Raw genomic sequence first — 26296 nt, forward strand, 5'->3', positions numbered from 1 at the left:
AGGTTTCTTCTTTATAACATCATATGCATGAAAGTTTTTCCTTGCCACTGTTGCCACTGGTTTACTCAGTAGGGATAAACTAAGATACTCATTTGTAAATGTAAAATTGATCTAAATAATATAATGTATCTGTTATCAGTTATAATACATTTCTTTCTTTCTGTAAAGTTGCTTTGGGACAATGTCTCCAAAAAGAATTGAACTGGACTGAATTGAATCGAATTGGATTCGATTGGCTTGAATTTATTCACATGTCTAATGAACATTTTTAAGTGTAAAAGTTAAAGAGTAGACGTGATTGTACGTCATTTGAGTAGTAACTCGGAAGTGGGAAAAGAAATCAGATTATTGTTGTACACAGATGAAGGCGGAGTAAACCGTTCTGGCGTGATTTTTTTTTTTTTTGGTGCAAAGGAAATGAAAGTTAACACGGTTTTAGTGTGAAACAGAGAATCAGACTTCCAGGAACTTCATAGACCAGTGTTGTTTCCTCTCTCATGCTCTCTGCGTGTGGATTCAGGGCGGTTCCTCCACTGCCCCTGACTGCGCTTAGTCTGACTTTCGTTTCGCTCAGATCAGATTTCGTTCCGCGGAAAGTGAAACTGTGAGTCTTCATAAAGCCGAGTGGAGCTCGAGGACGGCCATTCCTCTCCTCCTCAGCACTGCAGAAATGACCTTCTCTCTCTTCACGGACTTCATCACGACTGTTAGGAGGTGGTAAGTGTTTATGCATTTGCATATATTAATACATTTATCAGCCTTTAGTTTTTCTAAACCATTTCATTTAATTTTTTTATTTCTGATGTTTATAAAACAACAATCGAAAGATACAATTACATTCCTTTATAGAGCCAAGTTCCTAGAAGGCATAAATAAAGGTGTTTTAGATAGATAGATAGATAGATAGATAGATAGATAGATAGATAGATAGATAGATAGATAGATAGATGCATAAATAGATGCATAGCTAAAATAGCCAAATGAGTTAATAAAATAAATAAACAGCCAAATGAGTATGCGTGTGAAATTTCCACTCAAAAGTTATTTCTGCTCAGTATCATTTTCCCAACTGTAGATTTTGAAATCCTGACCGCCTCTAATACTGAATGTTGAGCTTTTCCGCCCCCTTGTGGATTAAAGTGTCTCCTGCATCCAGAACCTCTAACTTTTTCTGGGTGCATTATAGATAACTCACTAAACATTCTAATAATAATAATAATTATATTATATTATAATAATAAAAATAAAAATAATGGGTTGGTGTGTTGGATTTTATATTGCTTAATAATGAGCTGTATTTATGTGGAGAAGTGGTAGATCAGTGCTTAAACCACTGTGTTATTGATTGGGAGGTTAGGGGTACCCTGCTATCACCAAGCTGCCACTCTTGGGGCCCTTATGCAAGGCCCTTAACCCTTTGTGCTCCAGGGGTGCTGTATCGTGGCATTCAAAATGCTATTTTTCTTCCTTCATTTGTTGCCTTTTTGTTTGTTTTCTTTTAAAAAACCTTCAAAAAATTCCAGGTTGCCAGAAGATGCATTAAAGTTTTATAAAACATCAAATAATAATAATAATAATAATAATAATAATAATAATAATACACAGGAGGTAGACAACAAAAATACATGCAACACAAACACAAACAAAACAAGGATGAAAATAAAAGAAGCTAAGACACCGAGGGGACCAGGGCTACACACCATACACAACTCCACAACACCAAAATACACTCGGACCAGTGAGAATAATAAAAACACACACAGTGAACAGATTGGGCTATTTCTCGAGGAGGTACATATATAAAATACATTAATAGAACTATTAGGAATATATTGAAGATATATATTGCTGTGTGTACACTATTTTTAACAAACCCAAATGTCTCCACTGAGATGGTGGACTAACATTTCCCTGGTTGGAGTCCCGACCCTGAGAAAAATAATCAACCTCATGGTGTTAATTGTAACTCTGCTTTATCTCTCCACTTCATTACCGCTTATTCTCAGTGTGTATTATCTCTTAAAACATGTGTTTGTTTAATACATTTTTAATAATAAAACATAATAAAATGTAGTGATATTGTGTTAATGATGTATTTTATTTTTGTGTTCACAGGAGAACATAAAGCTGCAGCCATGTCTCTATCAAACAAGACGAAGAATAAAAAGTGAGTGGTCTTAAATACTTCATGTGAACCAACCTGTCTAAAAGCAACCACACATTGTGTAAATCAAATCCCACTGCACTGACACTGTTCACATCCTATTTCACTGTAATGGTATCTGTGTGTGATGTGCATAAGATGTAAAAAAAATGTTTTAGAATTTAAATAATTGGATTTTTTTATAGGATTTGGAATAATGATTAACACTGAAATGTAGTAGTTTTTTTTATTTATTTATTCTTTTGTGAAATTTTCATAACCACAAAATAACCCCCCCATGGAAAAAGCAAAAACTTGCTTAGTCTTAAACCTTCTTCACATTTATAGCTTTTGTTAGATGCTTCTTATCCAGAGTGATTTACACTTATCTCATTTACACACTGGGCAATTAAGGGTTAAGTAAGAGCTTTGATCAGAAGCTCACCAGCAGTTGCTTGGTGTTGCTGGGATTTGAACTCACAACCTTCTGTTCAGAAGGCAAACATCTTAACCAATGAGCCACCACATTTTTTTAAAACAATTGTCTTACCAATGACAAATTCCTTGTACATGTCCTTGTACTGCGCATCAGCAGTGGCGGCTTGGTGATGCTGGAATATGAACTCATGACCGATTCAATGTCCAACATCTTAATCTCTGAGCCACTTCCTTACTACACTAACCTTGTCTTTCCTCTCACGATGTCAATTTCAAACCCCTGTAGTACTTTACAATTTCATCATCATTTTGTCTCTGCAATTTGATGCTTAAAGAAAAAAAAAATGGATGTTAATCATTGTTTTTAATGGAGATACTGTTTTTTTATTGTATATTCTAAACTAACTTTATCATTCTTTTATTAAGAAATGCATTTGGAGCCACGGCACCTCCATTTATCGACTACTTGAAAGAGATCCTTAGACGCTACCCTGATGGAGGACAGATACTGAAGGTGAAAATAAACTTGTTATTAGGGGTGTAACGGTACACAAAGAGGAATAAGCAACAAATCACTTTTTTCTGTTAATTTTAAACAGGCAGTAGTGTTTGGTCACAATCAGCTACAGAACAGCTAAATAGAATTGTGAAAAATAAAACTTTTCAATTAGGAGACTATATATTGAACTTTCAAAGGTTAAGCCCAACCCTCTCCTAAAACAACAGAAAAACATTAAATGTGCATTAAATTTAAGACAATAAACTTTAAACTCAAAATCGCTTTTAATGAAAACGCTTCAAAATAAATGTCATCAAAATAACAGTGTAACGTGGCTCGAGTACATTTAATAAACACTTGAACACTTGGCGCATTGCAGATGAAATGTATATGCCACTTGCCTCCGTAATAGATTTGGTCCTGTCTGCTTTCACATCTAAAGGCTGCTTAAAAGCTGCAGGGATTAGTTCTTGCACTACTGTAGTCTTTTTGTCGTCTGATATGTGTTAGCATATTGGTTGTATTTCCACTCACGTACCGCACAGCTGCCTTACAATGGCGACACACCGTTATCGTCCTACCTACGACTCACTCTCCTTTACTGCCGTACTTCACAGGAAACTGGAAACTTTCCCACACTATAGATTTAAAACAAGCAGGCGAGTCTTCGAGCTCTTGTGTGTTGTCTGAACTTGCCATTCTTCTTTTGGATTGGTGTGTAGCAGAGCTCTTCTTCTGCGTTTTCCTGTAGTGATAGTTAACATTGCATTATCACACGTGCCCCCATCTGGGCGCCTGTGACTGAGTGTATTCATCGTCAGAGTACACGAACCGAACCGTGACGCCTGTACCGTGACAATACATGGCGAATACATGTACCGTTTACACCCGTACTTGTTACACATAAAATTTTGTGACATGTTCAATTTGTAATTAATATTAAAATATCTAGGTTTATCCAGGCATTTAAAATAAAAATGTGCATTTCATAAACTGATGTTATAATTCTCCTTTATACCTTTTAATAATAATTCATAATACTTTATAATAACTACATAGAATTTGTCTGTATGTCTCAATGACCTTGTAATCTTGAAGTCCTTTTTCATAATATCCTCGTTTAGATTTAATTTGTATATCTAGTAAAACTGATAATGATGATATAACAAATTTTACAGTCCCTACAATGTTCATTTTTATTACATAATCATTTCCTTATATAATCATTTTAGAACTCTTACATAATTGCTTTTGACTCTGCCCTTCAAGTACTTTGTCTCTCCTCACTACATCATTATATATTAATAACAAAATATATGTATACATTATATGCACTGTATGTAAGCCAATATTCTGTTTCCATGTGTGTCATTTATATTATATTCATGTATATCTTCTATATGTACTTGGGTACATTTGATTTTTTATTGACTTTTTTAAAGCATTTAAATTTTTAAATGCTCAATAATTCACAATTCATTACATTTCTTTTTGTTTATAACCCTTCCCCAATCCTATCATAATACTTTCAAATGTACAGTTTATAAACTATAATCCCCTTCAAAATCATTCATTAATTTTATCATCCTTCACGATTACTTCAAAACCAGTTTAAAGTCTTTCCTAATTTCATAGATCATTATCTCCATAGTTCATATAATTAAGTTGTAAGTACTTTTATAATTCCTCTATAAATCTCTACATTCCTTCATATACCCAAGACAATAAGTTGTAATAAATTATTTATTTATTTAATTTATTTATTTAATTTATTTATTTATTTATTTATTATCCATTTATTTCGTAATCCCTTATACAGTAGATTCTTTCAGATTCTTCGTAATGAGTTTATAAACATTACTAAACTCTATAATCCTGCATTTTCCATAGTACATCATCATTAATTGAAAATACACAATACTATATAACTTCATAATAATTCTTATTCCTCTATATATCTTATACTTACTTTATAATGCATTATTAATCCAAAAATAATGCCATACCCCTTTAATTCTCTGTCTTGATTGATCTATAATGATTCCATCATTCATAGTTGTTTCATAACACATTTTTAACACATTATAACCCTTCAAAACCAACCATGTAGAGCTTTAAAACATTCTCATACTGATTTGCAGCTGGTTATAACTTTGTTCAGATGAAGTGTGTATGTATAAATGAGTTTTACTCTCTTGTATTGTTTCACAGGAGTTGGTACAGAATGCAGACGATGCTGGAGCTTCAAACACCGTGTTCATCCATGATGAGAGAAGATACGGTACAAACAGTGTGTGGAGCGAAGCCCTGGGAAAATATCAAGGTATTTCTATTCATATTTCCATTGCAGTGTGAATGACCCAAGGAAAAAAATGTAAACTGTTCATTCTTAGTCATGTTAAGTACATGTTTGTCACTTTATTAGAATAGATTAGATTAGATTAAACTTTATTGTCATGACACATGTACAAGTACAAGGCAACGAAATGCAATTTGCGTCTAAAAAGAGTGCAATAACAGCAAGTGCAGGATATACAGTGTTACATGATTTACATAAATTAAAATAGAATGATATTATAGGACTATGAACAGTAATTTACAGATCTATATGTACTATTAATATACAGATAGATAAATATGTACTATGAATTAAATATACAGATGAGTATATATGTACTATGAACATGATTTACAGATGCCTATTACTATAAACAGAAGTTTACAGAAGGATGTGAAAGGTGAACATAATATATTGCTATTACTATAAACAGAGATCGGGTATATATACAATGGTAATAAGTTAATGGTGAGCAGCAATACAAAGAATAGTAGGTGTGCAAATAAGCATAGTTTTGTGTAACAGTCCATTAGCAAAAGAACAAAGTGTGAGGTGTGGGGGAAAATGTGGTAGTGTATCAGCAATGGGCAGAGTTCAGTAAAGAGACAGCTCTAGGAAAAAAGCTGTTCTTTAGTCAGCTGGTCCTGGTCCGGAGGCACCCGAAACACCTGCCGGAGGGCAGAAGAGAGAACAGTCTATGTTCGGGATGAGAGGAGTCCTTAAGAATGCTGCGAGCTCGACGCAGACAGCGTTTCTTTTGGATGTCCACCATGGCTGGGAGTAAAGTCCCTGTGATGCGCTGGGCAGTTTTCACCACCCGCTGCAGTGCCTTGCGCTCTGCAACAGAGCAGCTCCCATACCAGACTGTGACACAGCTGGTCAGGATGCTTTCTATTGCGCAGCAGTTCACCAGGACATCTAAGAAGTGCTGATTTTTCTTTGGTGTCCTCAAGAAAAAGAGGCGCTGGTGAGCCTTCTTGACCAGCCACTCAAAGCATTTCATGACAATGGGTGTCAGTGCTACAGGGCGGTAGTCGTTCAGGCACGTTGGGTTGGAGTGTTTTGGCACTGGCACAATGGAGGTGCATTTAAAGCAAGTGGGAACAGCTGCTTGGGCAAGAGACAGGTTGAAGATGTCAGTAAAGACCCCAGCAAGCTGCTCAGCACATGCCCTAAAGAGTCCAGGGATGTTGTCCGGTCCAGCGGCTTTGTGTGCGCTGATCCGGCTCAGTGCATTACAGACATCTGTGAAGGAGAGTGCGATTGGAGAGTGATCAGCCGAGAGTTTGAGCTTTGTGGCAATTTCTTTGTTGTCTCTCACAAAGCAAGCATAAAAGTCATTAAGCTCATTCAAAAAGAGGACATCAGTGGCAGTGGTCTGGATGCCTTGCCACATGCGTCGAGGGTCAGAGTTGGAAAAATGCTCCTCTATCTTTTGCTTGTAGCAGCCTCTTTGATGCCCCTCTTCAGGTTAGCTCTGGATGTGCTGTAGGCCTGAGCGTCGCCTGACCTGAAGGCAGTAGTGCATGCCTTCAGTAGGAAGCGCACCTCCTTGTTTATCCATGGCTTCTGTTTTGGACATGTGATGATCTGTTTCTGGGTATGGATCTAATCCAGTACAGAGGAGGTGTAGCAGTCGATGTTTGTGTGAGAGTCACTAGTGGCCTGAGAAGCAAATGTACTCCAGTCTCTGTGTAAAAACCTTTCCTGAAGTATGAAATCTGCCTCTGCGGGGCACACCTTGATGGTTCTCACTGATGGCTTCACCCGATTGATGAGGGGTGCATATTTGGGGGTAAGAAACAAAGAAAGGTAATCTGACTGTCCCAGGTGGGGGAGGGGGGTCGCAACGTAAGCTCCAGCCATGTTTGTATATACATGGTCTAATGTTTTGTTCCCTCTGGTGTGACATGAAACATGCTGCTGAAATTTTGGGAGCACTGCCTTTAAGTTTGAGTGATTAAAATCTCCCGCAACAATAAATGCAGCTTCCGGGTGAACAGTCTGTTGGGTACTGTTGGCCGCATAAAGTTCTTTCATAGCGAGCTTACAACGGTCTACATTTAACCATTAGAAACTCCTGGTTAGCTGAACAATGACTCTCAACAAAAACAGAGTTTGTGCACCAAGCTTTGTTAACATAAATGCACAATCCACCGCCTCTGGTCTTACGAGAGCCATCTACTGTCCTATCCGCCCGGAGTGTGTGTTGTCCCGCTAGCTTAATATCGTTGTCCGGGATGCCGCTGTGTAGCCATGTCTCTGTGAAGATCATGTCATTACAGTTCCGAAGTTTCATGCTGTGCGTGATGCTGAGTCGAATCTCCTCCATTTTGTTCATCAGTGACCAAACATTTGCGAGGAAGATCTTAGGTAAAGAGAGCCGGTCTGGTGTTAGCTTTAGCTTAGCTTTCACTCCACCACGCTTCCCCTGCCTTTGTTTACGATCTCGATGCCGCCTGTGAGCACTTCCGCCCGGCCGGGTAGAGAGAGCTGCCTCGGGTGCTCTGGTGATCTCAGGAAGGAGATGAAGGTTATCGATAAAACTGTCGGGAAATCGTAAACCAATATCCAAAAGCTCACGTCGGGTGTACGATGTAAAGGCACAGCTGTTCTGCATGAACAGACCGAGATAAGCAACAGAAATACCGCAAAATTGCAGATTCTGGAGAGACCCTGAGCCTAATGATGTACTCGCGCCACCATTTTGGGTCTATATATATATATATATATATATATATATATATATATATATATATATATATATATATAATGTAATATGATGCTTTCAAGATCAGGGTTTAAACTAATCAAGATACAGGCAGAAACTGGATTTAACAACAGATCCAACAGTGTTGAAACGATACTGTTTGCAGAATCTGATAACCTCCACACACCTGTACATAAGTTAAAGTAACACAGCAGAGCAGGATGGCACACTAACACTGGCAAACATTTGGCTTGCACTTAAATCAACAGCCTCATTCCATCATTATATGCCACATTAAGTTTCTGCATGCTGCTCTTTCTTTATTGTTTCCATTAATAAGCAGTAAACATAGAGTCCTTGCAAAATAGTGTAACTTTTTACACTAGCAGACGAGCAGTTGGTCGGACTTACTCCAAGGACCCGTCCTATGGACGTAGGAGTCCAGTGCACGTACCCGGAACAGCCGGTTCAGTTTCTCCAGCCACAGGGCCTAAAACGGAGGAGGGTAGAATGCCTGTAACCTCATGGGTCATGGAACAACCAAGGGCACCTTGGGGATGTAACCCGTTCTAGGGTACAAAAAGGCACTAGCCATACCACACCTCCAGAAAGAAGGGGGCCACAGAAGGGGCCTGCAGATCTCCAACTCTCTTGAGAACTCAGTCCACCAGGAGATTGTATGCCACAAAGTGGCACCTGTTCACTACATGGTGCGTAGATCACCACTTAGACCCTGTTAACTGCCTGGTTGGCCCAGTGTTGGAATTTCTTTAAGAACAGTTGCCCAAAGGGATGCCTCCTTCCACCCTAAAGTTATACGTGTCCGCTAATGCGGCTTATCATGCTTCACTTGCTAAACAGTCACTAGAGAAAAACCCATTAGTGACACGTTCTTCTCTGCTGTATCCTGAGGCTGAGGCCTCAGGTGTGACCCATTCTTCTGTTCTGTTCCATTGTTCTGGAGGTTCCATTGTTCTGGAGGCCCTATCTAAACCTCCCTTCGAGCCCTTGTCCGAGTTGCTCTTGACATTTCTCACAGTCAAGACTGTGCTCCTACTGGCCAACTCCTCTTTGAAGAGGTTTGGAGTTCTTCAGTCCCTTTCCATGGCCCCCTTTCTTCTGGAGTTTTCTCCAGGCATGACTTCTCTACTACAGACTATGTTGCCAAGGTGCCCTCGGTCATCCTGCATGCTCTATTTGTCTCATTTTCTCAGGGAAAATGTTACCACATACAATGAAATTCTTAATTTGCTGACCACAATAAATACAACAAAAATAAATAAACAAAAAATATAGGTATAAATAGACAAATATATACTCTAAAATGTACATTTATATGCAGAGTATATTACAAAAACCAATCAATTGCATGCCATAGTCCACATCAAGTGTGCAAAATCTATGATTAGTGTGAAAAGTCCACCAATGTGTGTGAAAAAGTCTGCAATGAGTGTGCAAGGCTGCAATGGGTGTGCCAAGTCTGCAGTGATTGAGCAGGTTCCCTAATGAGTGTTCTGTCAACTGTCATTTGTTTTTTACGAGCCTGATGGCAGTAGGAAAGAAGGAATTCTTTAGGATAGTAGTTCTGCATTTTACACTTCTGTACCTCTGGCCTGAGGAAAGGAGTGTGAATGTCTATGCTCAGGGTGGGTGGGGTTTCTTAAGGATGAAAGCAGTTCTCCTGCAAACTTTGCGATAGTAAATGCTCTGCAGGGACAGCAGTGGAGTCCTTGTGATCTTCTCAGCAGTCTTCACCACTCTCTGCAGGTGTTTGCGCCCAGTATAGATAGTTTCTGGATGAATTTGTTGGGGATGACCTTAATAATAGCAGAACTATAGTCCACAAAAAGCATCCCGATATAAGAGGCTTTATTTTCCAGGTGGGAGAGGGAAAATGGAGGGCAGCAGCAATAGCATCTGAGGTCGCCCTGTTGGGCCGGTAGGCTTATTGCAGGGGGTCGATTGTGTATGGTATATTGTTCTGGATATAGGCCAGCACCATTCTCTCGAAGCACTTCATGATGATTGGAGTGAGTGCTACTGGCCTATAGTCATTCAGACAGGTGGGTGGGCTCTTCTTGAGAAGGGTGACGACTGTTGTGTTCTTGAAGCAGGTAAATAGATACATTGTGTTCTGAAAAGAACACTGGACTTCCTGCTAAACTGGCCTCCAATGCAAAACTAACCTGAGATAGGAATGTGTGGTTGCATATATTCCTGGTAAACATACCCACACCGTATCACATTTCAGTGTTGAAATAGTAGTTTTACACTATCCTTTTAAGGTGACAGTTTGTGACTATGTTAAATGGATGTGTCTAAACTAATAACTGGGCCACAGTCACATTAAAGAATAATAAGGTCTCAAATAGAGATCACATAATCACAAGTTCTCAATATTAGGTCCTGTCTCTCACTATATGTTACAATTGATCCTTTTAAACAGACACAGGGGCAGAACTTTTTCTGTTTAACAGATTGCATTTTGCAGATGACAAATTGCATATTGCATTTGATCATTGAGTGCATCTCAGTTAGTCATTACAAACAGTTTATTGAGTATACCACTTCACTGTTCTGGTAGGACCGGCTCTCTATGCATTCAATGATGCAGACTTCACTGAGGAAGACTGGGAAGGGATTCAGCGAGCAGGGCGGAGCATCAAGCATGATGATCCAACCAAAGTGGGGCGATTCGGGATTGGATTCAATTCTGTTTACCATGTTACAGGTAAGAAATCAGCACTTTAGCACAACAGTACTTTTGCACTTTAATAGGGAAAGTTGTAAAACCATCTTTTTTTTTTTTTTAACTTATTCCTTTAAGGTCCCCTGGTGGTTTAGTGGTTAAGATGCAGCGCTCTCACCGCTGCGACCCGGGTTCGATCCCCGGTCAGGGAACCATCCCCAGCCACTCTCAGTGCCGGTCCCAAGCCCGGATAAATTGGGGAGGGTTGCGTTAGGAAGGGCATCCAGCGTAAAACATGTGCCAAATCAAACGTGCGGAGGATCCGCTGTGGCGACCCCTAACGGGAGAAGCCGAAAGAAAGTTTACTTATTCCTTTAGGCTAAGCCTAAACTCAAACTTTTTGATTAATTGAAAATTAATCCAAAGGTTGAATATTAAGTCTACTTTAGAATTGTTTTCCCACACGTTCCACTCGTTTTATATAAATCATTGAAGACAAAAAAATTACAACTAATGAAAGATTTATAGTTTATAAATAGCAGTAGATTAAGCAATTTCTCTTTAGACAGACATCATGAACCACAGAAAATGTGCAGAAAGCAAACCATATTTAAAAAAGTGAAGAACTCTGACAACTTGAGGTTGAAGTTCTATTTCAGATAGCCACTTCCCCCACTGAGGCCTCACCAGGAAGAACTGCTGAGAGAATTTATAGGAAGTTCACTAAGGAGAAAGTGTCACTATAGATAGAAGGATTCTCCTAAGAATTAAACTTGTAAAATGTGATATGGTCAATAAACCAGCAATTTTGTTATTTTATTTACAGATTTGCCATGTGTATTTAGCTCCAAACACCTTGCCATTTTTGACCCCCAAAAGCTGATGTTTGATGATGAACGTGAGGGCTACCGCTGGTCCCTGGATGATGAAGAGGACAGAAAAGACATTGTGAAATTGAAAGATCAATTTAAACCTTTTCAGGATATTGTTAATCTAGTCTGTAATGGTTCTTGTACTTGGGACAAAATCATCAACGAGCACTATTTTAAAGGAACACTCTTTCGGTTTCCTTTGCGTGATGAGGCCTCAGAGATTTCTGACAATTTATATGACTCCAAGAAGGCTACCCAACTTTTTGACAGCTTCATTCCAGATGCAGACATTAGCGTTTTATTTCTGAGATCAGTCTCATCCATTTCTTTGTTGCATATTGATTCAAATGGCAGTGTTACAATTAGGATGAAAGTTTCTACATCATCACCAACCAGCCCTCTCCAGCAGACTGACGATTTCAGAGGAAACTATGTGCAAGGCAAGACTAGCTTTAAGACAGTGTCCTGCAGTTCACCAGGTCAGGATGAAACAACCACCAAATGGCTTGTGACAGCCTGTCGGCTAGCGGAAGGACACGTCCCTGACATTGACAAACTGGCTGACAAACTGAGTTTTTACCCTCAGGTTGACGTAGCATTTCAGTGTGATGAAGACGGGGCAGGTAGCAGTGGAAGACTAAGCTGCTTTTTGCCACTTCCAAACAATGAAACAAACAGGACAGGACTCCCCATTCATATTAACGCATGCTTTGGCCTTACAGACAACCGAAGGTACATCAAGTGGCAGGAAGAGGATCAGAAGAATGATGAATCAGCAGAGTGGAATGAGTTGCTAATGAAGGAGGTTCTGCCTCATGTATATCTCAAAATACTCCAAGATGGTGTGAAACTATCAAAAAAGTCAGTACTTCCTGTAAGTGCTGTATACAAACTCTGGCCTAATCTGAAAGAGACTCAACACAGCCCTCGATGGCATAAAGTTGCAGTAGACCTTTTTCAACGATTGTTTAAAGAACAAGAAATCTTTTCCTTAGCGAAAAATGAGAACAAATGGGTGGCTGCTTCAGATGCTGTTTTCCCAGCGGATACTGACACTGATATAATGTCTGCAGTTTTCCACTTATTGATTGAAGAAGGAGAAAACCTTGTGACTGTGCCAGAACATGTTCTACTCAGCATAAAGGAAACCTTTCCAAACCCTGACAGTCTGGAATGGGTGACACCAAGTTTTGTTAGATGTGTGCTCCACAGAAATAACATTAAATCAGTTGATAAGGATGAGAAACTGTCGATCTTGGAGTATGTGCTCAGTGATGGAAGGTATGAAGAATTAAATGGTCTGCAGCTTTTGCCACTTAGTGATGGAAGTTTCAGGTCCTTTACAAACCAAGAGGAGGACACTGTTTTGATTGACAATGAGAAGTTCTCACGGTAAGCTCTCTTATATGGCTCTTGTTTATTTTATACTCATTTGTTGTGAATTGTCAACATAATATATACTAATATATACAATATATATATACACTCTTCTATGTCTAGGGTTTTGCTGCCTTTTTGCAAAGACAGATTTCTGCCTGAAGATCTGAACAGCTCCACGGTCCATCATCTGAGGCACATAGCAATGACAAGTATGGAAGTTATTGTGTTTTTTGCTGATTGCATGAAATGGTTTATAGACATTCTAATCATAGTAGCATACTAACTATTAAACCACTAACAAATACTGTAGCCATATTACAAAAAATAAAATAGGATTTTTTTGTAGTTTAAGCTGTAAATAAATTCAAATACATCAAGACTGACAATTTGCTCTGCTTAATTCTAGATTCAAAACTGTATCAACTCATTAATTTGGATGCAAACAATGTTGCTGTATTTTGCAAGAAACATTTACCAAAAGAGTGGAAAGAGACAAAAGGTCATGTGAAGTGGATTTCTATGAAAGATGATTATCCACCAAAAATATGGCTGAAGGAATTCTGGAAGTTTCTGAACGATCACTGGGCAGAGCTTAGAGATTTTATTGGCATGCCTTTGATACCTCTGGAACCATTTCAACAAACAACCAGTACTGTAATGTTAGCAAGACTGGAAGAGAAATCCACTTTGATTTTCCAGAGCAGCAGAGAGTACACCTTATCAGATCAAATTCAGAAAGTGGTTAAGGGGATTGGAGGTACTGTCATTAAGAAAGATGAGTGTCTAAAGCATCATGACATCGAAAGTTACGTTCTGACTCCATCTCCAAGGAACGTCCTGCAAATTCTTTTAAATATAGACAGAGACAAGGTCATCAGAGGTATTGCTTCTACTTCAATTCATGAAAAGGAGGAGTTTAAAACCTATATCTCCTCTTTGGATCTTCTTTCTGATGTAGAGCAAAATCTGTTGTCAGCTCTGCCCATTTTTAGATTGATGTCTGAAAAGTATGTTGCCATTGAGTCAAAACAAGCAGTTATTTTAAAGTCCAACCCAGCCATTCCAAAGGATTTACCGGTGCCTGACACCATAATCCAGTGTGCAAATGAAGCTGACCGCAGACTTCTGTCTCTCCTTAAAGTTGAGCTTTTGGATCCTGCTCAGTTAGCTATTTACTTGGTAGACTGCATTGATGCCAATCTTTTTGCAAAAGAGAATGAACGACAAATAATGACTTGGATTCTGAATCATGGGCAAATCCTTTTCTCCCAAAATGAAGAATTGCTCAGGAAATGCAAGAATCTCAGATTCATTTTGACAGAGCAAGGTGAACGCAAAAGGCCGTCAAGTGTTTTTGATCCAACAAATAAAACTTTCCTTGATCTTTTTGAGGAAGACTTTTTCCCACCACAAGTTTATAGATCAGCAAAAATGCTAGAAAGCTTGAAACAACTTGGCCTACAAACAAAAGAAGAAGAATTGTTGCCAGCAAACATTCTTTATGTTGCCTCACAAATTCAAAAACTCCACATCCACTCACGAAACAGGGCTTTCAAAAAGGCTGATGTTCTTATAAGAATACTGAATGGAAATGACTTGCTTTTGAAATTCTCTGAGGAGGAGAGACAAGAGCTTCTTCAGTTGCAGTGGATTCCTTGTGAAAATCCAAATTTGGTCAAAAGTAAAAACAGTCAGAAGCGGTGTCTCTACAAACCAACAGAAATAAGGGCTTCAAAGTATTCTGCAATTGTTGGATATGTCATGCCACTTGCTTCAGACCTAAATGAGAGCATATGCCACAAACTTGACCTTTATAGTTTTCCTCCAGCTGAAAAGGTCATGGAAAATTTGTCTGTTCTAAAATCTTGGGCTCAAACAATGCCCAGTCCAGACTCAGATTATGAGTTCAAAAACAATTTGCACAGCACATATAAATTCATGCAAGAAAACATTGAACAGTTCAGGAAGGAGATGAACAATAAGAGCATTTCTTGGCTCTGGACCCAGAATGAGTTTGTGTCACCCAGGGAAGTTGTGCTCACTTATCCAGCTGAACTTGATCTAAGTCTTTACATCAAGAAAGTGCCTGAAGAGTTTTTACAATATGTTGCGCTTCTAAGAGAATTTGGTGTGAAGGAAACACTTGCTGATGAAGAAATTGAAGCTATACTCAGTGACATTAAAGAAAACATTGATGACAGGATTCCACCTTATGGCGAGCCCTCTGAACTTAAAATGTCAATAGCCATCCTTGACTGGATGCGAAAAAATGAAAAGAATTTAAAGGACACTACACCAGTACCCGTCATGGCACAAAACCAAAACTTCACCTTACAACCTTTGAAAACAACAGTTTTTTGTGATATCAGTGATGATGGGTTAAATGACCTAAAACAAGATGAAGAGGAGTTCTATGTCATCCATGAGGAGGTGCTACCTGTGACTGCAAAATGGCTGAAAATTCCCTTTCTAAGTACCCGTATTCTGAAACCACAAATAATAGTAGATGAGGAAGAGTATGAGGGAATCGAGCAGTGTGGTCAAACAGAGCCAATCACTCTGAGAATCAAAAACATACTGAAAGAGTATGATGATGAAAATGACATTTTTAAAGAACTCCTACAAAATGCTGAAGATGCTGGTGCGATTACCTGTGGATTTATGCTGGATTTCAGAGTACACCCAACTGAAGGGCTTATTGATGAAGGCATGGCTCTGTGCAATGGTCCTTGTCTTTGGGCATTCAACAATGAGCTGTTCTCAGAGGAAGATTGGAAAAACATTGTTAGGGTTGGCTCTGCATCAAAAGAAAACAAACTTGAGAAAATCGGGAAGTTTGGACTAGGTTTTAATGCTGTTTACCACTTGACAGATATTCCATCTATTTTGAGTGGAAAAACTCTTCTAATACTTGATCCAAATGTAACCCACTTGGAAAAACACATAAAAAGTAAATCACTTCCTGGAATTAAACTTGACCTGTTCCAAGATAGGCTGTTTAGGAGGTTTCCTGGACAGTTCAAATCTTATCAGGGTATTTTTGATTGTGATCTATCAAACAGCAACCAGAAATTTTACAGTGGTACTCTGATTAAACTACCATTTCGCACAGCAGAGGAGGCCTGCAATTCAGAAATTAGCTCCAAGGTATATGACAAAGAGCATATAAATGCATTTCAGCAACACCTGACAGCCGGTTCTCAAACTCCTCTTTTATTTCTTAAGCACATAAAGTCATTGTCACTTCAAATCATTAAACACGAACCAATCGAAACCGTCCTAAAAATCTCCAAAGAGATCGTATGCTCAATTAAAATTTCAAATGAAAGGCATCTACAAGACATCAGAGAAGCGCTGACAAACCTTGACACAAGCTGCCATGAAGTTGTAGACTGTTTTACTGCAACCATTGTGGAAATAGATTGGGAGTGTGCCGTGAGACCTAGCAAACAGCACTGGCTTGTCTATTCCTGTTTTGGGACAAAGGATTCACTGAGAATGTTTCAGAGAGAACTGGATCAATGCACATTTTCCTTACCAATTGGAGGAGTTGCAGTACCTCTACAAAAAGAATCAGATAATATGTGGTCCCCTGATGAAAGGTTTTCAGATGGCCAGGCATTTTGTTTTCTTCCTCTTCCAATAGATACAGGCCTCCCAGTTCATATCAATGGATCATTTGCAGTTACATCAAACAGGAAGGCTTTGTGGGAAATTGGCACAAAACTGGAGTGGAACAAATCACTGCTTAAAGATGCAGTTGCAACAGCCTACATCACCACACTGCTCGAGTTGAAGAAAATATACCAAAATGGGAACCTTCAGAACTATGATTACTACACATTCTGGCCTGACACAGAAAAAGTAAACAAAGCATTTCAACCTTTGGTTAGTGCTTTTTACTCAGCCATTGTACAGAGCACAAATGTCAGAATCTTGGAGCTCTTGAGTAATGGAAAAACCTGGTGCTCCTTTGTCAATGCAAGATTTCTTGATCCAAGTATTCAAGAAAATGAAACAGTGGGAAAACTTGCAATGGAGGTGTTCCTAAAATATCCAGAACCGAACTACTGTTCCGTCCCTTTGCCGGCCTGGGCAAGGAATAATTTCATTCGATGTGGCTTTGGTGAAATGGTAAAGGAGAGAACATTTAGCTGGTTTGAATTTTACCAAGTAGTTTTCAAGAACTTGAACAAAATGGAGGCACACTGCAGAAATGTTCTTATATTGAATGCCATAGACTTGAATGATCATGAAGTTGACAAATTGCTGAAAAGTACTGCATGCATTCCAACAGTGAAAACAGGGACTCTTCAGTTCACCAACAAACTGGTAAATCCTCATGGGAAAGTTGCATGCTTATATGAGCCAGAGGAGGGCCGCTTCCTTGATGGTACCAAAAATAACTATTTCACGCCAGAAAGGATTCAACGACTGTCTGGCTTGGGAATGTTGAATGATGTGCTCCCACTAGATGAAGTTATAGAGAGAGCTAATAAAATCTCCCAAGTTTGGGCTAAAGACAAAAGTAAAGCCTACACACATCTTCGGTGTCTTTTTCACTCCATGGAGAAGTTTGCACATCTGGATTCTTTGCACTGGGAAACTCTAAAACATATTTCATTTCTTCCTGCATTGGGTACCAATAGGCATAATGAAGTAATGTCTGTACTTAGAAAACCTTCCGAAATCTATGATGACCAGTGCCACCAGTTGGTAAACATGACAGAATTCACTGTAGATCGTTTAAATCTATTCTTAAGACCAGATGACCCAGTTCTGGCAAAATTGGGAGTGATGAAGACCCCACGAATTGAATTAGTACTCAGACAACTCAAAGAAGCACATCATCGTGTCAAATCATTTGAAAATTCGGAACTCTTTAAAATTGCCATAAGCTGTTATGACTACCTCAACAAATATCTGTTGAATGATGGTGTTCCTACTGTTATTATTGAATATGCACAATCAAACCCATTTGTACTGATTGATGGTTGTTTTGTCAATGTGCAGTCAGTGGCAATGGGTGGAACATTTGAAGAAAAGCCATACCTCTATTTTCTTCCCACCATTCTGTCCAAATTTGAGAAGCTCTGGAAGTGTGTTGGCATCAAAAGTCAGTTTACTACAGAGCAATTTGTTGCTGTCCTTCAGAAAATGAGTATTAATTCAAGACAACTCAAAGAAAGAGATCTTCATGTGTGTCTTGATATACTTATTGAAGGGCTGTATGGCTCTCGAGAAGAATCTGTTGAAGACTGTTTAATTCCTGATGAAAAAGGAGTGTTGACAAAGTCAAGCAAGCTGAAATTTAACGACAGTCCTTGGATGCCAGTGCAAGCTGGGGTAGCATTCTGTCATAAACTAATACCTCGGGAGGTTGCTTGCTATTTCAATGTAGAAACAACAATACACAATACTTTGAAAAATCATCTTGTGAATGAGTTTTCTCCCTTGGCCAAGGAGTTCGGACAACATGAGAAACTAACTGTTCGGATCAAAAACATAATTGAAGCTTATCCAGCCAAGAAAGACATCCTGAAAGAACTCCTTCAGAATGCTGATGATGCAGAAGCAACAGAAATCCATTTTGTATGGGACAAACGAAAGCATGGAACTAGAAAACTATTTGGGGAAAAATGGGAGATGCTTCAGGGCCCAGCACTTTGTGTGTACAACAATAAAATATTTTCAAATGAAGACCTGATAGGCATTCAGCAATTAGGAGAAGGAGGAAAACATGGCACTTTGGGTAGAACTGGAAAATATGGTCTTGGTTTTAATTCTGTTTACCAGCTGACTGACTGCCCATGTATACTAACTGGTGATGAATATCTCTGCATATCTGATCCAAACCTGAAATATGTGGAAACTGGAACCAGGGAGTCACCAGGCTGCATGTATTTAATGGATGAAAATTTCAAAATGTCTTTCCGGGATGTTTACAATACCTTTCTTCCTGAAAATTTTCCTCTTCAGTCTGGAACCATGTTCAGACTTCCACTCAGGACAGAAGCAATGGCAGAACAATCAGAAATATCAATAAATGCAGTTCGAGATTATGAAATGATGGAACTTTTCAAGGCTTTACAAACAGATCCAGAGGAACTGATTCTCTTTTTGAAGCACATCACCAAAATACACTTTCATGAAATAAACAAGGATGGAAGTAAAAGTAATTATTTTCTAATTGAGAAAAAAGTCACAGAGGACACCATGAAGCAAAAGGAGGGTTTTCATAATCATGTTCGCAATTCTCTTAAATCTGGGAGTGTAAACCCACACCAAGCTATCTATAAAGTTTCTATCACATCAGGGAAAAAACAAAGCCAGTGGATTATAGCAGAGCAATATGGATGGTTTCTGCCAAACAAAGAAGAAGATAAAGCCCATGCCAAAATACCTCAGGCAGGCCTGGCAGCTTGTTTAGGCACAAAACCGAAAGAAATTGAATTTCATGGAAGGGCTTTTTGTTCTTTGCCATTGCCGGGAGAAACTGGTCTTCCTGTTCATGTGAATGGAAACTTTGAAGTGGATCATTCTAGACGAGATCTGTGGAAAGAAGATGGTGAGAGCTTAAAGACCAAATGGAATCAATTACTGCAGCTGAACACCATTGCACATCTGTATGCTGATCTCCTTGCAAAAATCTGTACAAGCTTTAGGAAAGGAGAACCCAAAATGTTGGTCCATCTAAAATCACATCTGAACTTTATCTTGAGCTACTTTCCCATTGTGTCAAAAACAGTTGCTCCAGTTTGGCATGAAATGATCAATGAAATCTACCAGTCAATCAATCGACGTAACCTTCCTGTGATACCAATTCTTAGAAGTGTTGCTGAACAAAAATCTTCACAACACTCTGATCCAAAGTACACATTTAACTGGTCAAGTGTTTCAAAGCCAGATCCAACAGAGTCACCACATTTTACCAACCACAGCCATGCTGACATTCTCCACATTTTAGAGCGCACTGAAATGAACTTGGTACCTTTTTCAGTGGAAATTCTAAACATTATGAAGAGCTTTAAGGCTGCAGGTGTTGAAGTGGCTGTAGTCAGTCCTTCTTCAGTGATCAGCTATTTGAAACAGAAAAGAATGAATGATCCCTCGCACACAGCTGATGATTTACCATTACGTATCAACCTGACTTTGATCAAAGATTCAAAAAGTTGTTCACGGCTCTTGGATTTCTGTCTAAGTAATGACGAATTGTCTGGCTCTGTTACCAGAGATGTGTATAAAGAGTCTAGCTCTGTTGAGCTTAATGGGCTGCCTCTCCTCCTTACCCAAGATCAGATGTTGAGAAAGTTCAGCTCTCATTCTCCAAAGCTTATTTCCAAATTTGCTTACATTTTTCAGGAACACAAGTCAGAATTTGCAGACGATCAGGTTAATTATTGGCACAAATCTATTCTGCTGAAAGGAAAATATCTTGAAAAATTAACCATCCCAGTGGCAGCCAGTTTTATTAAGCCAGTTCTTCAGAAACAGCTTCAACATTTACCGCTTAATGAAACAAATGAGCTTCATACAGCTGGAAAAGAAATGAAAGAATGGTTAAAGAATCTCTGGAATTTTTTTGAAAATGAGGTGAATGAATTCCCAGGTGGCGAAACAAATGGGGTCTTCAGTGAAATAAAGAAACACTTCTCTTGCAGTCCTATTTTGCCTGTCATTTATCCAGGACAAAAAGACACATGCTTTCTGCAGAAAATTGCAAACCTGCATAGAATTGTTCGTGATCCAAAAGATCACATTTCTGCCATTCTTATTAAACTTGGATGCATGACAATAGACCGTAGCTTTTTTCTGAGGCTTGGCGAATTTTTCCACAAATATATCCAACCTGAACTTTTGAACATTGAGGACAAAAGTGCTGTTCTGAAACAGCTGGAGACAATTCCACATTCACAGTTTGATTTGCTTTCTGGTGATGAAAGTGATGAGCTCCAACGCTTCCTTCAACTTGGCATCAGCTCCTCTAAAAATATAGATGAGTATCAGAGAATGTTCAAGTCTCTGCCTTTGTTTCAGACAATATGTGGAAAGCGGCAAAGAATTGATTTTCACAGGAATGTTTTCATCCTTAAATCAGTGTTTGAACAAAAATTTCCAGGCTTGTACAAATTTGATGACAGCAACTGCATTTTCCTCAAAAACAACCTTGTGAATGAAAGCCTCTCAAAATGTCTGGACATTAAGATTTTGGGGGATCTGGAGTACTGTGTAAAATTTATTATTCCTTCAGTACACAAGCTGAAACAGACACAGCTTATTGATTTAATAAGGCTGCTATTGGAACTGAGCCAAACACCTGGCTATAACGACTCCCGAGACACCATTGCCTGTGCCTTGAGAGATGTCAGATTTATTGAGGACGTCAATGGTGATCTTCAGATGGCCTCATACTTCTTTGATGACACTGTTGAGCTGTACAAAGTCATGCTTTCAAAGGAGAAGTTTGTTCCAAAGACTTTTTGGAAACTATTTGAATATAGCACAAGAGCAAAATCTCTTCTAAAGAGCTTAGGATTAAAGCATGAAGTATCTGAAAAAGAGGTTATTGAATTTGCTCATCAGATTGAATCAGATGCGAGAGGTCACATTGAACTGCAGGTTCTTGCAAAGAAATCTGTAACATTGCTTAAGACAGCACTTTTTTTGGGTGCCAAGAAGTCGTCTAAATTAATGCAAACAATTAAAACTATAAAATTCATACTAGCTGTGCAGATTGATCCAACACTATGTAATTACCACAAAGCATTTGCCCAAGAAAGGGATGTAGTTGCCATCAAAGGATCACTGCTTGAAAAGCAGCTAGATCAACAAAACCTTATATGGACTTCCATGCCAATACTGCCCACAAAGTCCTTATCTACAAAAGAGTTAGATACCCTAAGGACAGCTGGAGCCTTGGATGAACCACCCTCAGAGCAGGTCATGCAGAACCTAAAAAACATCTGTGGATCTGAGTGCAGAACAGAGCAATTGATAGAGACAAGAGCTACAGTGTTTAAGAAGTCATATGCCTACCTACAATCTGTGCCTTTTAATGAGGCTTTGTTGGCTGACCTCCCTCTTGTTCTTGTTGAAAATGACACAAGTCTTGTGAAAGCAAGTCAGGTAGTCCTGACACTATCTAATGCCACTGAGTTTAGGCCATACATGTACCCCATTCAACCAAAACATGCAATGTTTGCAGAATTCTTTAAGAAGATTGGTGTTGAAGAAAGGCCTACTGTCTCTCAATTCTGTACTGTGTTAGAGGAAATCTATACAGAGTGCAGTGATAAAAGTACACTTCAGCCAAACCAGCTGGCAACTGTTCAACGTGCTGTGCAGCAGCTCTTCTGTCTGATAAAAGAGGATGGCAAATTAACTCAGTTTCTGAAGGACACACTATACCTTCCTTCAACAGATGGAAAACTATATGAATCCAGCATGTTGTTTTTCAATGACACCTTCTTTCAGGCCAACAGACTGGAGAATTCATTGAAAAAAAAACTGAAGCTTCTTGTGAAACTTCACCAGTGTCACCTAACAGATGATCCATATGAACATCAAAAGCTGTTGCAGTTGCTTCCAAAACAAAGTCAACCCAAACTGCTTTCTGGAGTCATTTCTGTGAACCTGGTTGGTGGACAGGTGGAACACTGTGATTACGGAAGCTCATGTGAATTCAGTGGCTGGTTTCAAAAGCATCTGTCCTCTCGTGAATTCCTCCATGGTCTTATGTGTCTGATCAGAGAACAGAGCAAGGGCACCATTTCTCAGACTGAAGCTGCACACATGTGTGAAAGCACATTCGGGAAAATTCAAATTGTCTGTTGCCAAGCTTTACACACTGAGCTTTTGTTAAATCATCAGCCGCTAGAAGGTACAGCGATGGAAACTCAGGTCTATGTGAAAAAGCAGGAAGATGAGTGTGTTTTCTATTTAAAGCACAATGATAACATGGCTCTCAAAGTGGTGAATGAGGTCAACATGTACCTAACTAAAGAAATCAATGCTCTTCTGGAAAATATCTTAAATTCATTATGCTTATCAGTACTTGGACAACTTTTATTATGTGAAAACATGGAGGATGTTGAACGGGCCCTGGAACAGCATGGAGTTCGTAACACTGTGAGTGATGAAAAAGGACTTGGATTTCGTCCAAACCCAGGAACTCCTATACAAGAGGAGTGGCATGATTCCCTTGATATGGATCCTCTCAACAGTTTTGAGAAAGGAGAGTATGTTGGTTTTTGTAAGGATGAATTGGAAAATGAATATGTTTTTGCTATTGTTGTGGAGTGTCTGGATAAGCATTCAGGGGACACCAGGCAAAATCCGTCAAGGTATAGAATACAGATAGGTGATGAGAAGTTCATAGATGTTAGCTCCCTTGATCTTTATCAGTTTAAAAGAGAAAAAAGATCAGCTCCCGATGGAAATGCTACTTGCACAGACATTTTCGAACTGCTTTCACAGACCAAACCATCAGAGTCTAAACCATCACAGTCTAAATCATCACAGTTTGAACCATTCCCAAAGAAATCTCTACCACAGACTTTGGAGGAGGCTAAAATAGAGATTGACCAGAGCTTGGAACAGATCTGGAAGATGTCCGATGAAGACAAATCAAAGGCAATTAGACGCCTGTACTTAAGGTGGCATCCAGACAAGAATCCTGATAACATGGAGCTTTCCACTGAAGCATTTAAATATTTGATGAACAGAATTGACGAGCTACAGCAAGGAAAGTCCAAACGTAATACATCAACACAATCAAATACAACACATTCTTATAACTTCAGAGATTTTTATGAAAAATGGAACTATGAGGCTAAGAGTCACAAAAGGGGACGGGAGCGATTCTATCAGAACAATTTCAGACAGCAGTATAATTTTTGGTCACACTTTCATGAAACACCAAAACCAAATAAAGAGGAAGCTAAACGTTGGTACAAACAAGCAGAGTGTGATCTTAATGCTGCTCAGAACGACACTGGATGCAATGTGTACCCAGAGTGGTGTTTATTTAAAGTGCATCAGGCAGTGGAAAAAGCACTTATAGCCACAGAGTTTAGAAGGAATGGACAGCATCCTGGAACCGCATCCACCATCACATGCCTTGCCCAGAAGATATCAAAGTATGCTACCTACCTTTATGATTTGCCCAACACTGTGATTCATTTAAGGGCACTTGGTGTTGATGCTAAAAGAACTCAATACCCAAACTTCTACCCACCACCCCACATTCCAAATGACAGATTTAAAGCTGCAGAGGCACAAGAAGCAGTAAACATAGCAACAAAACTGCTTAGGAAACTGGAGATCTATATTACTGAGTGATTTACAATCTGCCTGCATGTCTGTGGTAAATTGAGCCTTTTTTTTTACTTATTTGTATACCATGAATTACTACAAACTTTTTTAATTATGTTAAACTTTTTTTTTAATTATATACATTCTTTTGTCAACTTCTATAAGTTTCAGTAAACACATTACAAAAGTTGTAAGATTTAAAAACATAAAGTTACTGTATTGTGCTTTACATTATTGTTCTTATTGCTTTACTGCCTACAAGCTTTGAAAGTCTTGTTTTTTGTTTGGTTTTTTGCAAATTTTTGTGGGGGGTTTTTCTAGACTAAAATTAAACTTATTGCTGATAATTGTGAAACTAGATTGACTGAATTTCATTTGAGCAATTTGCTACCCATACTATTACTACTACTACAATTGTGAAACTAATAAATAAAATTGTAATCAATACTGCTTAATTGTTTTATTTATCGCAGACACTTTACATTTTAAAATGTCAACTACATATTTAAAATTATGTTAATGCTAGTGTAGAACAAGTTCAAAAGCTTTTCCTCTGGTGTTCTTATGTTTTTACTCTATTGCTACACTTGTCCTGACTTAACAAGGTCACAAGTCCAATTCCCCGCAAGCATCATGGCATACACCACTCACAATGGGTAATGCTCTCAGATACACACCCACAAACACACCATCAAAAAGGGACTAATCTCATTTCCAATGCAAAATATTGCGCAGTGTATTTTTTTCCATGAGCCTGACATTTCAAACTATCATCTTTTTCATTCATTATATCCTGTTTATGCACCTCCTGACCTCTGCTGTTCTTTTGTGGCAAATTTAGCTTGCAAATAAAAGTAAATATTTATAAGTAATTATAACGGGTTATAGTTACTCCTAAATTTAAATTAAGTTGAATTGACGGTAATGGAATTAACGTTACACTTATTTGGTCTGTTCATCCGCAGAACAGACAGTATAATCTTTTATTAATTCTATAAAAGACTTATCTCCCCGTCCAAGAAAGACGCAAACCCCCTTTACTTTATACCATACAAATTATAGAGCATGTAGTTCAGATCGAATGTTGCAGGAACCTTGAAATGTGAGCGCCACAATCACTTAAGAAAAATACAGCGTTTAATGAATGAGACAAACACAACATAAAACTAACTACACAAACATACAAAAGAAATTAAAAAAAAGTTAAAATTAGGAAAAAGGAGGAAGAGAAGGAAAATGAAGAAAGGAGAGAAAGAAAGGAACGGAATGGCAAGGAATTAATCACATCCTAAATGAGAACTCATCAAAGAATTCAAAATCACCTTAAAATTAAGGGGCTCACACTTAAACACGCATCTAAATTGGTTGGTACTTGCATTGGCTTGTTTGCACAAGAGTCCGGATTCGGTAGACAAAGGAATCTTTGAAGAGTCGGTTAGGAGGGAGTCAGATGTTCTTCCAGGTTCTCCTGAAGATCAGAGCAGGTGTTGTTCTTGAAGAAAAAGCTTGCTGGAAAATTTCAAAAAGGATTTAAAATCTCTTCTCAAAGAGTCACTGCTGGGCTGTTCTAAGCGTCTGTTCTCTCCGGGCCTTCGGGCCCTGGGCATCTGAGCCTTTCCGATTGAGCCGAGTGAGCGAGCTTGCTTGACTTGACTGATTGTTAATTAGTTGGGTTTTAAAAGAACTGAACCTCACCCATCTTTAGGGTAATGGCCAATGCTATGGCCTGAAATTTTGGAGGGTTTTTGTGGGCATGGTTTCCAGGTTATACTTGCTTTGGAGAACTTAGTTTTGCGTGAAGGTGCGGGAAAAAAAGCAGCAGTGCACCTGTTCATTGACCTTTGCACTTCATTGATTACTTCCAACAGAAATAGGGTAAGGCCAAGGTTCAGTGTTTACCCGATGGCTGTGGAG

The 26296-nt window shown here is 38.8% G+C and overlaps 1 protein-coding gene across 1 annotated transcript; it reads left to right on the top strand.

Annotated features, from left to right (window-relative positions):
* The first annotated feature begins 592 nt into the window (after positions 1–592).
* LOC124383200 (sacsin-like) lies at positions 593–24832 on the top strand. Its single transcript, XM_046845656.1, has 8 exons — positions 593–717; positions 2116–2167; positions 3008–3095; positions 5292–5403; positions 10713–10859; positions 11644–13081; positions 13190–13278; positions 13476–24832. The coding sequence occupies exons 2-8, from the start codon at positions 2136–2138 to the stop codon at positions 24407–24409; spliced, it is 12840 nt and encodes a 4279-aa protein (XP_046701612.1). The 5' UTR covers positions 593–717; positions 2116–2135; the 3' UTR covers positions 24410–24832.
* The last annotated feature ends 1464 nt before the right edge of the window (positions 24833–26296 follow it).

This window comes from Silurus meridionalis, chromosome 3 (genome assembly GCF_014805685.1).
Source record: "Silurus meridionalis isolate SWU-2019-XX chromosome 3, ASM1480568v1, whole genome shotgun sequence".
Taxonomy (NCBI): Eukaryota; Metazoa; Chordata; class Actinopteri; order Siluriformes; family Siluridae; genus Silurus; species Silurus meridionalis.

Bases quoted from the DNA above. Each gene is read 5' to 3' on its own strand.
- LOC124383200 (XM_046845656.1), top strand. From the start codon at position 2,136: ATGTCTCTATCAAACAAGACGAAGAATAAAAA. The intron at 10,860-11,643 runs GTAAGAAATCAG...TTTTATTTACAG, and splicing joins TTCTGTTTACCATGTTACAG to ATTTGCCATGTGTATTTAGC. The intron at 13,279-13,475 runs GTATGGAAGTTA...GCTTAATTCTAG, and splicing joins GAGGCACATAGCAATGACAA to ATTCAAAACTGTATCAACTC.